At 40.3% G+C, this 17,771-nt stretch overlaps 1 protein-coding gene across 1 annotated transcript; it reads right to left on the bottom strand.

The window, feature by feature from the left end:
• Positions 1–12,965: 12,965 nt before the first annotated feature.
• Positions 12,966–13,928, bottom strand: LOC114187676. The gene has a single exon (XM_028075986.1). The coding sequence runs from the start codon at positions 13,926–13,928 to the stop codon at positions 12,966–12,968; it is 963 nt and encodes a 320-aa protein (XP_027931787.1).
• Between the last annotated feature and the right edge of the window lie 3,843 nt (positions 13,929–17,771).

Raw genomic sequence — 17,771 nt, 5'->3', positions numbered from 1 at the left:
ATCTTTCAGAAATTATTATTTTTTAAATAAAAAGTTTTTCATGTTTCTGAATTTAGAAACTTCCTTGCTGCTCAACAAGATTATGAAGTGGTTTATGATGACAACAAATTATTATTTCTAGACATGTGTTTGGTTGGTAAATGCTTTGTTTGAGTTAAGTACCTTTATTAATAAAATATTTAGTAGTTCTTAGTTGATTATTATAGATGTTGAAAGTTGTAATATATGACATGGTATTGAGAAGTTGGTTAGAGACCATTTAAATTATAAAATTTTGAGGTACAAAATTAATTAATAGAGAAGTGGTGATACGTCTTTATAAATGAGTGTTTTTGTGTGAAATTCATGATATTATTCCTTAAGTAACATCTTCATATAATGGTATCATATAATGGTAATCTAATGGTAGAGGGAAAAAAATGCTTTTGTTTGATAGTAAATGTTATGCTTAAAGTTCTAGCTTGCCTAACATTATATTAGTGAAACTTTATATTTTGCTTGCCATATTTTGAACATAAAAGGTTGTGATAAAACTTATTGAGTTATGAAACAAAAGAGAATCACGTTTAAAATATTTCAAAGTGTGGAGTTATTTTGCAATGGTTAACATATCTCTTAATAAAAAAAAATATTGGTTATATATTCTAAAGTGAGTGAAAATATAATATTTTGCCATCTAGTGTAATATTATTTGTGTTTCTTCCAATTATGGCAATATGTCCAATTTTTTTGAATGATCGAAGGATATTTTAATGTAAATTGGATATTGATTTTGGTGACACAAACCAACTACTGGTTATGGTTATGTTTTAACCTTGGATAGAGGTTCATCATCATGGAAATATGTTCAAAAAAATCGTTTTGTTATGATCTACTATGAAAGCATAAATTATTACTATTTTGACTATTTTGAATGCATTGTGACAATCAAATTGTTATATTTAAAGTTTCAAGTGAAAATGTTAATGAAAAATTGACACATGAGAATGAGAGAAAAATTTATTAGAAACTTAATTACTCGTGGTATCATCTCTCTTGACTTTGTGAGATCAGGAAAAAAATTGCGGATTCGCTCACCAAAGGATGCATCAACAAGTATTTGAGTCGTTGAGGGGAATGTGATTATGGCCCACACATTAGTTGCAACAATGGACACCTATCTCCACATGAATGGCGATCCCATGGAATGAAGTTCAATGGGTAACAACAAAGTTATTGTTTGACTAAAGTACACCAACTAATTTGATTAAATTTTATGTCTCATTCTTATGGCGAGGTGTACTATAAATTGTGGCAATAATTTGGTTGAGGTATATGCATTATTATGCTTATTTTATAAAATACCTCTTAATAATCCAATGACAATTATTGTAGGGGTGTGAGTCATAAACCACCATTTGAGAGTTTACCTAGTGAGTGTGATGGTGGGGTGGGATTGCCATTGTGAGACATGAGCAAGTCTCTAAGTGACACCCATGAAATAAGATACATGCACAAGGTCGTAACGTGCACCCTGATTAGAACCTAAAACGAACACCGATATTGTATGTGTTATTTACTAAAACCCGGTAATAAGGGATGTAACTCAAGACAATTAAGTCTCTGCATTTTCTCTGGTGGAAGTTTATAAGCACTAGGTGTAAGGCTCAAACCTGAAAGGTTCTTTACGCTGAACTACAATATCTTGTTTTAAAAGATAATATATTTTGTTTTATTTTATTTTTAAATTATGCAGGGATTGTTAGAAATATTTTAATATAATTTAAAAAATAAATAATTAAAATATTATCTTACAATTACTAATATTTTTTGGACTCTTAATTTTATGGGTTAATGACTATATTTTTTTATTACAATTCACTCTTGTGTCTCCCTTTTCTATCTATAAATACTACCTAGGTGAACGGGAAAAAGCACAATAAACACTAGAGTTCTTTCAAAAGTGTTATTTTTTTCTTCTCTATATTATCTTTAAGACATTGATGCTCATAAGGTTCGGATATCCTTCGCTGCACTCAATCGATCTGACATGTTGTATATTGGGAGAGAAGCGCATATGATTTTGTTTTGCCCTGTGCAGTAAGGGCGTTTTCTTTATAAGTATAATGCTATGTGTGCCTCAACCCAAATTATTACTACTATTTACCTCCTTTATTCTTTTTATCTATTATTTGTTATTGTTATAAGAATTATTGGTCTCTGATCAATATTCTTTTATTCATATACATATCAGTATTATTATTGCTCAAATAATTATTATTATAATAATTTTATTATTAATAGTATTATTTGTTTAATTATTTGTTAATAAAAGGAAGCATGGTGACTTAGTTCTTTGGATTATCAAACAACAACAACAAATGTACATTTCTGAGGTTTTGTTCAAGACCTTTGTTTGTCCATCCATTTGATGATAATAATAGGAACTCATTTCTAAAATATTGTCTAAATAAATTTTACCAAAAAAAAAACTACTCAAAACTCTATGAGATCATGGATTCTGAAAAATTGTACAATTTGACCATAAAATTAGAAAAGGCTTTTTAAATAATTTACTTTTAAAAGCAACTTGTAAAGAAATGAAGCAACCAAATTTAGAAAATTTGCACTACCACCATAATTATAGATAAATCATGAAATGAAGGCTAATGAGTGACGAAGTCATTAAAACATTATGCCATACATGGTGAAAAAAACAATGGTTATAAGAATCTTACTTATAGAGCTTACTTAGACATGAAAACATACAATTGATTTTGTTGTAGGATTTGTAAGACAATTTTCAAATGCAACAAGTGATATTTCCAATTCCTATTATAAATGAATGTTTCATAAAAGACAAAAAAAAATACTAAAATAAATTATTCAAAAATTCCTTAAATATATCATTCATAAGGCTTTGAAAGATTGTAATGCAAGCACAAATAACATCACAGGCAACTTAAAGTGCTCATGTTACGTACAAAAAGCAGTCTTAAAACTATAAATTAGGATTCAACAATATTTGATGGTACTTAAATCTAAAATCAATATTAAAAAAGAATTGAGTCCCAACACTACTAAAGTTTTTTATATTACATGAGAATTTTCTTGTAAATTTGATAAAATTATTTAGGTTAAATCATTCTAGAGGTCCTCATATTTGTAGCAAATTCTCAAGTAGGTCCCCCAATTTTAATTTGACTCAATTTGGTCCCTAATTTTGTAAAACATCAACAATTCAGCCATAACCGTTAACGACCGTCAATGACTATTAAGTGAATAATGACTGGGCATGCTGAGGTGTTGTGTTTTACTGACGTGGCTTGATCATAATTAATTAATAATTAAGTCTTAAAAATTAAATTTGAAAAATGCATAATAGGAGAGGACGAGATAGTTTTCAAATTGATTTGGGGGAAACTAGTGAGCTAGGGTTTTTGTCGAAGAGATGCGAAGCGAAGCAAAGCAAAGAGAGTAGAAGGGGGAGAAGCTGCTGGAATCGAATTGCATTCGAGGTTTTCGATCATCTGAATTGCGATTTGCTTTAAATAGAAGGGTAGAAGGTGAGTTTCTCTCTATAGCATTTGGGAATTTGGGAATAAATTTTTGGGTGCATGTTCTAGTGTTTGTTGTTTGGGGAACCAGAATATTGGTTATGTGTGTTGTGTGTTTTGGGGGAAGCAAAGTATTGATTATGATTTGTCGGTGTTTAAATATGTTTTTTTGGCCCACAATGTGTAAATGCTTTTGCATTGTGGTCCCCCATGTTTAAAGTGTTGTTGTAGTGTCTTTTTCTGTGTGTTTTGTATTTAATATGTTTCATATTTTTTTGTCGATATTTGATTAATATATAGGTTTATGTATCTATCTGTATACGTGTTTGCGTGATGGACGAGGAATTTGAGGTGGTTTTTCACCATGGAGGTAAATTCATAAGTGATGGGAAGTTGCGGTACAAATATGGGGAAAGTACTATGTTATCGTTCGACCTAGACATGTGGAGCTACTTTGTTGTTTTAAGCGTGATAAAAGGGCTCAGGTATGTTGGAGAGAATAAATTATGGTTCTTAGTTGGAGGTTCTTCAATATTAGATGATAGATTGCAGCTTCTGTGTGATGACAATGGTGCGTTGCATATGGCTAATATCGCAAGACTGAATGGTAAAGTTCATTTATTTGTGGAACACTGATTGTCTGAACCCCAAGTCATTGAAATGTTGGAGTATTATCCGGATGAACCTGACACACAGGAGGAGGGTGGATCACGTGTTTTAGGTGATTGTGTTGAGGGTGAACCTCAAGCTCTAAATCAAAGTGTTCCTGTTATAGTAGATGGTATTGAATGTGAAGGTGGAGTTGGTATTTTGGGAGATGTTATTGAACGTGAAGGTGAATGTTGTAACATCTTGGTCGGATAGTACTAATTTAAGTAATATAAATTAAGAAATATGATGAAAACCTCATTTATTATACTTTGCTTCCCAAAAACACGGGAAATTTTAAAACATTTATTAATCGGAAGTTATCCAAAAAATCCATAATTTATGAAACTCCAATACAGTATCCAAATTCACAAATCCATAAAACATTGTTTACAAAGTTCATAAAAAACAATAATGATAAAACTCCAGTAAAAGCTTTTCCCAGCTAACCCTCTCTCCGATGCTATGCCTCATTAGCACCACCTGCAACATCATTTGCTCCCGTGTAACGCATTACACGATCATCGCCAAACACAAGTAGATAGGGTGAGCTCATAAACAGTTAACATATAAGTTAATAAAAAAAAATCAAGATACACCCATCTATTTTATTCTAGTTAATTATTGGCCAAGACTTTAATCCCCAAGGCTTTTCAACCTTTACCACACACAAATAGTTAGCCTCGGATTCAGAGTTTATGATGCTCGTACGAACTTGCCTGCTCGTGGTCCTGCCTTTATGAACCTTCCCGCTCATAGTCTTGCTCTACGAACCTCCTTGCTCGTAGTCCTACTCTACGGACCTACCCGCCCATAGTCCAACACACGTGATCCACCAGCTACGTACCTCCTCGCACGCAGCATCTCTCAAGTGTGAGCACGGAACATACGAACCTACCTCACTCATATCCCCAAACGAGAGTAACATGATATGAACCTCATCGCTCATATCATCACGTGTTCATCACCATCCATGAACCTATCCGCTCATGGCACAACATCCCCTGATCCAAATCTCACATCACAACATGATAAAAAAACAAGAAAAGCATACTACGCTATACAAGGTACATACTCAAGCTGTTCTTAAAGATTCCAATGCTTCCACGAACCTGCCTATTCGTGGTCAAACTATACAAACCTCCCTGCTCGTAGTCCAACTCTACAGACCTTTCTGCCTATAGTTTAACACATGTGATCCACCAGCTACGAACCTCCCCGCTCACAGCATCTCTCAAGTGTGAGCACGAAACATACAAACCTACCTCACTCGTATCCCCACATGAGAGTAACATGATATGAACCTCCCCGCTCATATCATCACGTGTTCATCACCAATCATGAACCTACCCGTTCATGACAACATCAAGAATATCCCAGACCAGGACCAACACAACAAGCCATGCAAAACATATCACAACGCACCCTGCCACTACACCATGATCTAGCGCAGCCTAAGCACCGTTAGGCAAAATGGCAGTGCAGACTGCCTGGCGGTTCCACATCACCGCAGGGCACCATAACTCAGAAGACATCCATGTTTCCTACTATTGTCTAGCGGTCCACTCTACACCACCAGGCACCACACCAGTAATTTGATACTACTGGTTTTAGGTACTGTAATTCATTTTCTAGCATTCACTCATTCAATTCTCAAACATCCAGAAATCAACATACACATTCATATATTCCAAATTACAACATCACAACACATATGCATCTTTCAAGTATAAGCACACATTCCTCTCTCTTGTAATTCATATATACTTACCTCTTAAATCAATTCCAACACACACTTTATTTTCCCCTTCTCATTTTCTCAACCCTTTGCATGCTTACAATTCACATACCTCACATAAGACACAATCAAAGCTAAATACTTATTCTGCATGCCCTCACAATTTCCATTACTTTTAAGGTATGATTATCATGTTCCTATACTTCCCCAAAACCCGTCATGATCATGCAACACTCGGTCATAGTGATATCATCAATAGTAGCCTTTTTCACACACTTATAACATCATACATTCGAGGTAATATATAAGTTCATATATTAACCATGTCTTAGCAAGCACTACCAAAAATATACTCATCAATCACACATCTATATATTTATATATATATATATATATATATATATATATATACATTCACCAATCAAGGCCATACCATCACTTGAACACTTAATCATCCATTAGTAATCATACTATTAGGGAATTCAAACAACCAATCATGCGTGACATATATCTCTACCTACTATCCTCCACATCAAATCTCCACCATTCACAGTGAAGAACTACATGTTATGGACCACTTGTCAAAATTTCACCTAAATTGGACGGTTAACGAACTGGGAAATGCAGTTTTACGAAAACTGCGCAAACTAGAAAAACAAAGTTAGCGCCTATCGCCCAAAAGTGAGGAAGGTGGCGCCTGGCGGGACTATATTACCGTTGGGCAGTTCTTGTTCCGCGAAAAATACAAAAAAATAGCGTTTTTTGTGAATCAAAGCGCCACGCATCACTGGTATGGCGCCTGGCGGCCAATTGGGTGTCGCTAGGCGGTTCTTGTTGCTCCAGGAACCCCAACATTCTTATTTGCACATGCGAGCCTCAGCCCATTCACAACAACTCTGAGTTCAACCAATTTATGACTCTATAAGATACGATTCCATCTTTTAGGATTACAATTCATTCTCTAACATTTCAAATACCCGAATTCATTCACATTTTCCATTTAGATTAGTGTCATTTTCAAAATCCCCAAATCATCAATCCTAAGACAACCTTCATGCAATTTTCTTGTCAATTAAACCTCAATTCCACGAATTTCCAATGAAATATGATATTTAATCATCCATAAAGATTAGAACGCGATTTCTCCCCGATTAGAAACCTCCTAGAACCTGAGAAACATCAAAATCGAGCCAAAAATGGCTCGCGTCGCCTGACGGGTATTCATCACTGCCAAGCCCTTCATAAAACCCAGAAAACTAGGTACACCAACATGCGTCACCTGGTGGTTAAGCCCGTGTCGCCAAGCGATTCTGTCTCTAGAACTCCCAATTACCTAGAAACAAGATGAGTCACTTGGCGGTGATTCATCACCTGCCATGCGATTTATGGAAAATTACAAAAAATACGAAAATACATAAAATAGCAGAGTACATGCACTCAAATTCTCATACATTTTGTAACATCCCTAGGGAATATTACTTAAAATAAATAAATAAAAATAATTATAATAATAGTTATCTCGATAAAAATCCCAATGCGGGAAAATTTAAATTCATTAAACTAGCGCGCCAAAATTCATAACTAAATCCATATAATGTTATAAGTTCCCAAGTCTTGTATTTAAAACATAAAATACACAGGAGTAAAATCCTAGCTCTAATCCCACTGCTGGCCCTCACTCTGTCGCCTGGACATCCTCAGCATCACCTGTGCCAACATCTGCTCCCGTGCAACGAATCACACGATCATCGCCATACACAAACACACAAACAAGAAAGGGTGAGCTGTGAAAATAGAATAACAGATATATAAAATACAAGATAACCTCATATACCCAACTTATCAATTCTACTTATTTCTTGGCTAAGACCTTAACCCCAAGGCTTTGTAGCCTTCAAAACACACAACTGGTTAGCCTTGGACTCGGGAACATGATGCTCACACGAACCTGCCCGCTCGTGGTCATGTCTCTACGAACCTCCCCGCTCGTAGTCCTGCTCTACGGACCTACCCGCCCGTAGTCCAACACATGTGATCCACCAGCCCCGTACCTCCCCGCACGTGGCATCTCTCAACGTGAGCACGGAACATACGAACCTACCTCGCTCGTATCCCCACGTGAGAGTAACTGGATATGAACCTCCCCGCTCATATCATCACATGTCATTCGCCATCCATGAACCTACCCGCTCATGGCACAGCATCTCCCGATCCAAGCAAAGTATCATCGTTAATTGAACAACACACCAAGAAAGTAAAGAAGAACAGTATTTTCGCCTGGCCCTGCCCACGCGCCGCCAGGCAAAATTGCCTCAGACCGCCTGGCGGTATTCACCCACCGCCAGGCGCCAGCGTTGTTCCAGTGCCCCCTGTTTCCTCGTAACCGCCTGGCGGAGCTCGACGTGCCGCCAGGTGCACCTCAGTACTAAGCGCTCTCCTATTACATCCATCGCCTGACGGGTATCAGTGTATCGCCAGGCTCCATACCAGAACAACACCTTCCTACTTTGTGGTACCTTAGTTAGTCTAATTTACTGGATAACTCATTTTCATGACCAAATAGGGACTCTCATATCAACGGCTCTTTGTGGTTAATCCATCCATTAGTACACATAATCAAGTACCTATACTAAAAATAATGATTAATCCATCTAATCACTTTTGTTCAAGTAACAAGAATAATATCATACCATAACGATTCCATTCCTCCTATGAACTTGCTAGCATCCAATTTCTTAACACACTGAACTGACCAAGCTTTCACTTCCTATTGGACATCAATACCTTATAATTTCGCCCTTCCCTTCGACTCACTATAGGTATATATGTAAAATCTACCACTTTTCCACCTAAATATCCTCCACTCAAGCTACTCCGCTTCCCCAACCCCTTACTCATAAATTCTCTAGTTTTCACTGTACCAACTACTCCATCACCACGTATTCCTTCCTCCTCTCGCACTATCCATAGCACAGCATCCCACCTGGACTGCTACACGCCATCGCCTGGCGGCCAGCATGGAGCCGCCAGGCGGCATATCAGATACAGACCTCATCTCGCATTTTCCCTACATACTCCGAGATCTCAACTCCCTACTCTTCTCCCACGACCACCACCACATATTCATTCACAACATTTTTACCACTCGTTCTGACCAATATCATTTTATTCGCATTCCATGTTTCCAATTACATCCTAATTAGCCCATACCACCCAAGATTTACATTCATTCCTAGGTTTCCACCCAAACTACCCATACACGAAAATCCAATAAATTCACAAGCATTCCAACATATCAATTCGGAACGATAAAATATTATAGATATATATGTATACAATCACTGAACCTCAGCAATTGGTTACATTCACCCAAAACAACATCAAAATCATCAACCAGAACTCGAACAGCGTCGCGCCGCCTGGCAGGAACTCATCGCCGCCAGGCGATTCAACCCAACATAAGAACAGTTGCTCATCTTTGATGAGCCGCCTGGCGGTAGTTTCAATCACCAAAGCACAATACAATGTATAGGTATCTAAAGCATCGAAAACAACTCCCCTTACCTGGATTCCTTGCCAAATTCGAATATGTATGCCTATCCCCTCACAAAACCTTCTTAGCCTTTGTTTCCAGTCCAATCCTTGGTGATTTCAGCCCCACCACTTCTCAATCAGCCCCCAAAACTCTGAAAAACCCTTGCTTATGGTGAGTACGAATTTACAGTGCACTCTTTCTCTTCTTATGACCTTCTCTCTCACAATCACTCTCACTTATTACCCTTTTAGTGCCTTACACGAATTTTTAATTAAGAATTACACCAATGCTAGTCCAATGTTCAATTAACCCTCTGTTTTCCAGCCCTTAGGTTACCTCTCCTTTGGCTGCTAAGTTTCTAGCCCTTTCACATTCATGCAAAAGGAAAATTTGGCAAAAAGAAATTATTTAGTTCTCACCAAGGTTTGAACCCACACTCATGCAGATACCCAACCAAGGCCAAACCATTCAACCAATCCATATTTCATGATAACTCCCACAAGTCTAGGAATTTATCATCACACCACGCATTCAATATATAATTACATAAAAATGCATAATTTAAATAACATCCAAGTGACACACATAGGACTAGAATCCAAGTCCTCAAACACAATAAAAGTACTCTCAACCACTTGAGCTAGTACTTTTCCACGTCATAGTCCCTCACATTTATTGCTTTAAATGTTCTCGCTACCCTTCCTAATTAAATAATTAATTAAATAACTATTTAATTTTCCTGGGTCTTACATTACACTCCCCTTTAAAGATTTTCGTCCTCGAAAATAAGACTTACCAGGAAATAAGTGCGGATAAGATTGCTTCATGCGATCCTCCATCTCCCAGGTCATCTCCTGAGTAGTCTCATCCCACAACACCTTCACAGTCTTAATTTCCTTCTCCCGCAGCTGTTTCACCTGTGAGTCTAGAATTCGCACTGGTCCAGTGTTCACCGTCAAATCCTCTCGAATCTGAATATCATCTGACTCCAGTACGTGCGACGGATCTGCAACATATTTCCTCAACTGGGAAACGTGGAACACGTTATGCAGATTCGTCAGATGTGGTGGCAAGGCAATCTCATAAGCTGCAACGCCAATTCTCCTCAGAATCTGATAAGGCCCAACAAATCTCGGAGTTAGCTTCCTCGATTTGATGGCCATCCCAATACCAGCCGTCGGTGTTACCCTGAGGAATACATGATCCCCAGCCTCGAACTCTAGAGGGCGCCTCCTCCTATCTGCATATGACTTCTGTCTGCTCTGTGTAGCCCTCATTCTCTCCTGGATTGTCCTAACCTTCTCAGAGGTTTGCTGTAAAAACTCGGGATCTAACACTACTGATTCCCCATCCTGGTTCCAACACAATGGCGTCCTACACCACCATCCATACAATGCCTCATATGGAGCCATACCAATGCTAGTGTGATAACTGTTGTTGTATGTGAATTCCACTAGGGGAAGCATCTCACTCCAACTACCCATATGATCTAATACACAAGCCCTCAACACTGAATGGTACGCTCTGACTGCCCATCAGTCTGAGGATGGTATGCAGAACTCATCCTCAACTGAGTCCCCAACGCTGCCTGTAAGGACTGCCAAAAACGAGACGTGAATCTCGGATCTCTATCTGACACTATATTGGCCAGCACACCGTGCAACCTGACCACTTCCCTCACGTATAACTCAGCCAATTTTTCCATTGACCACTTCTAATTAATAGCAAGGAAATGAGCACACTTTGTCAACCTGTCCACTATTACCCAGATTGAGTCGTGCCCCTTCGCAGACTTCGGCAAATGAGTGACGAAGTCCATGACTATACTATCCCATTTCCACTGAGGAATATCCAACGACTCAAGTGTACCCCCTGGTCGCTGGTGTTTAATCTTGGCCTTTTGACATACCAAGCACGATGCCACGAAGTCGGCAATGTCAGTCTTCATCCCATTCCACCAGAAAGATTGTTTCAAATCGTGATACATCTTAGTCATACTTGGGTGTATGCTAAGACGACTTTTATGGCCCTCTTCCAGAATCTGTTTCCTCAGTCTCCAATCTCCAGGCACACAAACTCGGTCTCTGAACCTTAGGATACCATTTGTCCCAATCATGTAGTCTTTCCCCTTCTCAGTCCCTATCCAACTCACAAATTGTTGTAACTCAACATCATCCTTCTGTTGATCTCGTATAGTCCCCAGTACGTCACTAGTCAATGTAAGCACACCGCATCTGATGCAATCCCCACTCAGCTGTATACCCAGGTTCATATCCCTGAGCTTCTCGATTAACTCCAACTCCTTCACCATCATAGCTGAGATGTGCATCCGTTTCTGACTCAAGGCGTCCGCAACCACATTAGCTTTACCAGGGTGGTAAAGCAACTCAAAATCGTAATCCTTGAGATACTCCATCCAACGCCGCTGTCTCATATTTAGCTCCTTCTGATCGAACAGATATTTCAGGCTTTTATGATCACTAAACACCTGAAATTGGGAGTCATACAAATAGTGTCTCCATGTTTTAAGAGCAAACACTACAGCAGCCAACTCCAAATCGTGGGTAGGGTAGTTTTTCTCGTGCACCTTTAATTGTCTAGAGGCATAAGCTACCGGCCTCTTCTCCTGCATTAGTACACAACCCAAACCCTGGTAGGATGCATCGCAGTATACCTCAAACATCTTACTAGTATCTGGAATAATTAAAATCGGAGCGGTAGTCAACCTCCTTTTCATCTCTTCGAAGCATTCCTCACATTTATCAGTCCATGAGAAGGGCTGATCCTTCCTAGTGAGTTGAGTTAATGGACTCACCAATTTAGAAAACCCTTCCACAAACCTCCTGTAGTACCCAGCCAATCCCAAGAAGCTTCTGACTTCTGTTACAGTTTGAGGTCTCTCCCATTTCAACACTGTCTCAATTTTACTCGGGTCCACTGATATACCATGCGAAGAAATTACATGCCCCAGAAACTGCACCTCGTCCAGCCAGAATTCACATTTGGACAGTTTACCGTACAACTGATGTTCCCTCAATACCTCCAGCACAATTCTTAGATGGCCAGCATGCTCCTCCCTAGTCCGAGAGTAGATAAGAATATCATCTATAAACACCACCACGAATTTGTCCAGATATGGTCTGAAGATGCGATTCATATAATCCATGAAGACAGCTGGAGCGTTGGTCACTCCAAAGGGCATCACGACATATTCGTAATGTCCATATCTCGATCTAAAGGCTGTCTTCTGGACGTCCTCTGGCTTGACTAAGATCTGATGATAGTCAGACCTCAAGTCAATCTTGGAGAATACTCCTGCCCCTCTGAGCTGATCAAGCAAATCATCAATTCTCGGCAGTGGGTATTTGTTCTTTATCGTCAACTTGTTCAGCTGCCGATAATCGACGCACAGTCGAGAACTACCGTCTTTCTTCTTCACTAATAACACTGGGGCTTCCCATGGTGAAGCGCTGGGTCGGATGAATTTCTTCTCTAGCAGGTCTTCTATCTAATTCTTCAACTCTGCTAGTTCAGCCGGTGCCATTCTGTATGGCGCTGCCGACACTGGACCCGCTCCAAGGATTAGATCAATTGAGAAATCTATATCCCGGCTGGGTGGTAACTCAGGTATCTCGTCTGGAAATACGTCGGCATATTCATCCACTACCGGTATCTTACTGATCTGCTGTTCTATACTCATTTTCTTCTCTTGGGTCACTATCACAAAACAAGTCGATCCCCTCTTCATCTCTTTCACTGCCTCTCCAGACGTCACCAACTCTATCCCCTCTGTTTCTGGGAATACAATTCTGCGCCGTCCACAATCAAGCACCACGTGGTTGATAGACAGCCAGCCCATTCCCAGTATGACCTTCAATCCCTCCAAGGGCAAGCAAACTAGATTCATTTTGAAGCGTCTGTCCTCTACCTCCATCAAGCATCCAACACAGGCTACATTTGTTGAAACCTGTACAGATACGAGTGTCAAGACTATCAACTCGCATCCAAGGTCACGAGTAGACAACCCCAATTTCTTCACGCAATCATGAGATATGAAGGAGTGCGAAGCTCTTGAATTGAATAGCACTAACACACTGTTACCAAAAAGTAAATAATGATCCAGAATCAGATTACCTGACTGGGTGGCCTCTGTGCTGGTCATGGCAAAAACCCGGCCTGCGGCTCTCGGCCTGTCAGATGAGGATGGCTGAGGTCGTGATGCTGGAGCAGTCTTCCTATTAGGACATCTGTTGGCAAAGTGTCCTGGCTGATCACAGGCATAGCACTTACGAGTGCCCATGCCATTGCCTCCGCTGCGGGTGGGTCTAGTACAATCTCGCTGCAGATGTTCACCCCCACAATTATAGCACCTCGGTTTCCATAAAGACGCAACTGGTCTACTATAGGGCTTCTTCTGGAATCTTCCCTCAGCACTATTCTTCTGTGTGCGGTTGACCCAGCTGGGTCCCATCTCCAACTGTTCTACACTTTAGGCTTGCTCAACCAAGATTGGAAACTCTCGCACCCTCAGTGGCACAATAAAATGCCTCAGCTCATGTTTGAGGCCGCCCTCAAACTTTCTACAGCGCCACTCCTCCGTCACTGTCTGCGAGTAGAATCTCGAGAGGTACTCAAACCTCTCCACATAGTCCTGCACTAACAGACTTCCCTACTGTAGGGTGAGAAACTCTACCTCGCGCTCATGTTTAGCGCTATCAGGGAAATACTTCTCCAGGAACCTCGTCCTGAAGTTAGCCCAAGTCACCTCTTCAGCTCTGTTTATCATCTATTGCTGCATGCTCATCCACCAGTACTCGGCTTTGGTCACTAACAGGAAGGTGGCAAAATTGAGCTTTTGCGCCTCTGTGCACTCTATCACTCTGAATATCTTCTCACATTCACGAAGCCATGCGTCAGCCTCATCTGGGGTGGCTTTCCCAGTGAATTTAGCCGGCTTGTGACGCATAAAGTCCTCCATGGTCACTGGTCTAACAGGTGGGATCATAGCCCTCAGTGGTGCTGCCACAGGCTGCATAGCATCCACCATCCTGTGGATTACGTTAGCAATCTCGTCAGCGCCAGCGGTATTTCTACGTCTTCTGTTTGCCATTGCCTGTGCACGCCACATATTCAACTATTAAAATCAAACAGCTAAGAATTAAATTATACTCTATCAAATTTAACAACCAACACACATCAATCAAGTTCACACAACAACGTCAGCTCACTCCCCAGTTTTCCCAAAAGCATCAAAACGTTTGCTCTGATACCAAATGTAACATCCCTAGGGAATATTACTTAAAATAAATAAAAATAATAATTATAATAATAATAGTTATCTCGATAAAAATCCCAAGGCGGGAAAATTTAAATTCATTAAACTAGCGCGCCAAAATTCATAACTAAATCCATATAATGTTATAAGTTCCCAAGTCTTGTATTTAAAACATAAAATACACAGGAGTAAAATCCTAGCTCTAATCCCACTGCTGGCCCCCACTCTGTCGCCTGGACATCCTCAGCATCACCTGTGCCAACATCTGCTCCCGTGCAACGAATCACACGATCATCGCCATACACAAACACACAAACAAGAAAGGGTGAGCTGTGAAAATAGAATAACAGATATATAAAATACAAGATAACCTCATATACCCAACTTATCAATTCTACTTATTTCTTGGCCAAGACCTTAACCCCAAGGCTTTGTAGCCTTCAAAACACACAACTGGTTAGCCTTGGACTCGGGAACATGATGCTCACACGAACCTGCCCGCTCGTGGTCCTGTCTCTACGAACCTCCCCGCTCGTAGTCCTGCTCTACGGACCTACCCGCCCGTAGTCCAACACATGTGATCCACCAGCTCTGTACCTCCCCGCACGTGGCATCTCTCAACGTGAGCACGAAACATACAAACCTACCTCGCTCGTATCCCCACGTGAGAGTAACTGGATATGAACCTCCCCGCTCATATCATCACATGTCATTCGCCATCCATGAACCTACTCGCTCATGGCACAACATCTCCCGATCCAAGCAAAGTATCATCGTTAATTGAACAACACACCAAGAAAGTAAAGAAGAACAGTTTCGCCTGGCCCTGTCCACGCGCCACCAGGCGAAATTGCTTCAGACCGCCTGGTGGTATTCACCCACCGCCAGGCGCAAGCGTCGTTCCAGTGCCCCTTATTTCCTCGTAACCGCCTGGCGGAGCTCGACGTGCTGCCAGGTGCACCTCAGTACTAAGCGCTCTCCTATTACATCCATCGCCTGGCTGGTATCAATGGCAAGCTCCATACCAGAACAACACCTTCCTGCTTTGTGGTACCTTAGTTAGTCTAATTTACTGGATAACTCATTTTCATGACCAAATAGGGACTCTCATATCAACGGCTCTTTGTGGTTAATCCATCCATTAGTACACATAATCAAGTACCTATACTAAAAAAAATGATTAATCCATCTAATCACTTTTGTTCAAGTAACAAGAATAATATCATACCATAACGATTCCATTCCTCCTATGAACTTGCTAGCATCCAATTTCTTAACACACTGAACTGACCAAGCTTTCACTTCCTGTTGGACATCAATACCTTATAATTTCGCCCTTCCCTTCGACTCACTATAAGTATATATGTAAAATCTACCACTTTTCCACCTAAATATCCTCCACTCAAGCTACTCCGCTTCCCCAACCCCTCACTCATAAATTCTATAGTTTTCACTTTACCAACTACTCCATCACCACGTATTCCTTCCCCCTCTCGCACTATCCATAGCACAGCATCCCACCTGGACTGCTACACGCCATCGCCTGGCGGCCAGCATGGAGCCGCCAGGCGGCATATCAGATACAGACCTCATCTCGCATTTTCCCTACACACTCCGAGATCTCAACTCCCTACTCTTCTCCCACGACCACCACCACATATTCATTCAAAACATTTTTACCACTCGTTCTGACCAATATCATTTTATTCGCATTCCATGTTTCCAATTACATCCTAATTAGCCCATACCACCCAAGATTTACATTCATTCCTAGGTTTCCACCCAAACTACCCATACACGAAAATCCAATAAATTCACAAGCATTCCAACATATCAATTCGGAACGATAAAATATTATAGATATATATGTATACAATCACTGAACCTCAGCAATTGGTTACATTCACCCAAAACAACATCAAAATCATCAACTAGAACTCGAACAGCGTCGTGCCGCCTGGCAGGAACTCATCGCCGCCAGACGATTCAACCCAACATAAGAACAGTTGCTCATCTTTGATGAGCCGCCTGGCGATAGGGCTTGAACCGCCAGGCGGTTTCTGGGAAAAACCCAGAAACCCAATCAAACAGTGCAGAAAAACGGGTGAAAGGCATGTAGTTTCAATCACCATAGCACAATACAATGTATAGGTATCTAAAGCATCAAAAACAACTCCCCTTACCTGGATTCCTTTCCAAATTCGAATATGTATGCCTATCCCCTCACAAAACCTTCTTAGCCTTTGTTTCCAGTCCAATCCTTGGTGATTTCAGCCCCACCACTTCTCTCAATCAACCCCCAAAACTCTGAAAAACCCTTGCTTATGGTGAGTACGAATATACAGTGCGCTCTTTCTCTTCTTATGACCTTCTCTCTCACAATCACTCTCACTTATTACCCTTTTAGTGCCTTACACGAATTTTTAATTAAGAATTACACCAATGCTAGTCCAATGTTCAATTAACCCTCTGTTTTCCAACCCTTAGGTTACCTCTCCTTTGGCTGCTAAGTTTCTAGCCCTTTCACATTCATGCAAAAGGAAAATTTGGCAAAAAGAAATTATTTAGTTCTCACCAAGGTTTGAACCCACACTCATGCACATACCCAACCAAGGCCAAACCATTCAACCAATCCATATTTCATGATAACTCCCACAAGTCTAGGAATTTATCATCACACAACGCATTCAATATATAATTACATAAAAATGCATAATTTAAATAACATCCAAGTGACACACATAGGACTAGAATCCAAGTCCTCACACACAATAAAAGTACTCTCAACCACTTGAGCTAGTACTTTTCCACGTCATAGTCCCTCACATTTATTGCTTTAAATGTTCTCGCTACCCATCCTAATTAAATAATTAATTAAATAACTATTTAATTAACATGGATAATTTTTGCTCACTTTGAAGAATTGGGACTTATAACATCCCCTGGCCCACCCAGTGCCATGTCAGGTCTGCAGCCCAATACACCCCAACCCCTCGCCCCAAGTGTCCCCCCACTTCGCAAGGCAGGTTGTTGCCAGTG

The sequence above is a fragment of the Vigna unguiculata genome, chromosome 1, assembly GCF_004118075.2.
Source record: "Vigna unguiculata cultivar IT97K-499-35 chromosome 1, ASM411807v1, whole genome shotgun sequence".
In the NCBI taxonomy this organism is placed as follows: domain Eukaryota; kingdom Viridiplantae; phylum Streptophyta; class Magnoliopsida; order Fabales; family Fabaceae; genus Vigna; species Vigna unguiculata.
Note: the sequence above shows the minus strand (reverse complement) of the source record. Positions and strands in the feature narration are given on the sequence as shown.

Coding starts and splice junctions, on each gene's coding strand:
- LOC114187676 (XM_028075986.1), bottom strand. CDS start 13,928: ATGGGACCCAGCTGGGTCAACCGCACACAGAAGAATAGTGCTGAGGGA.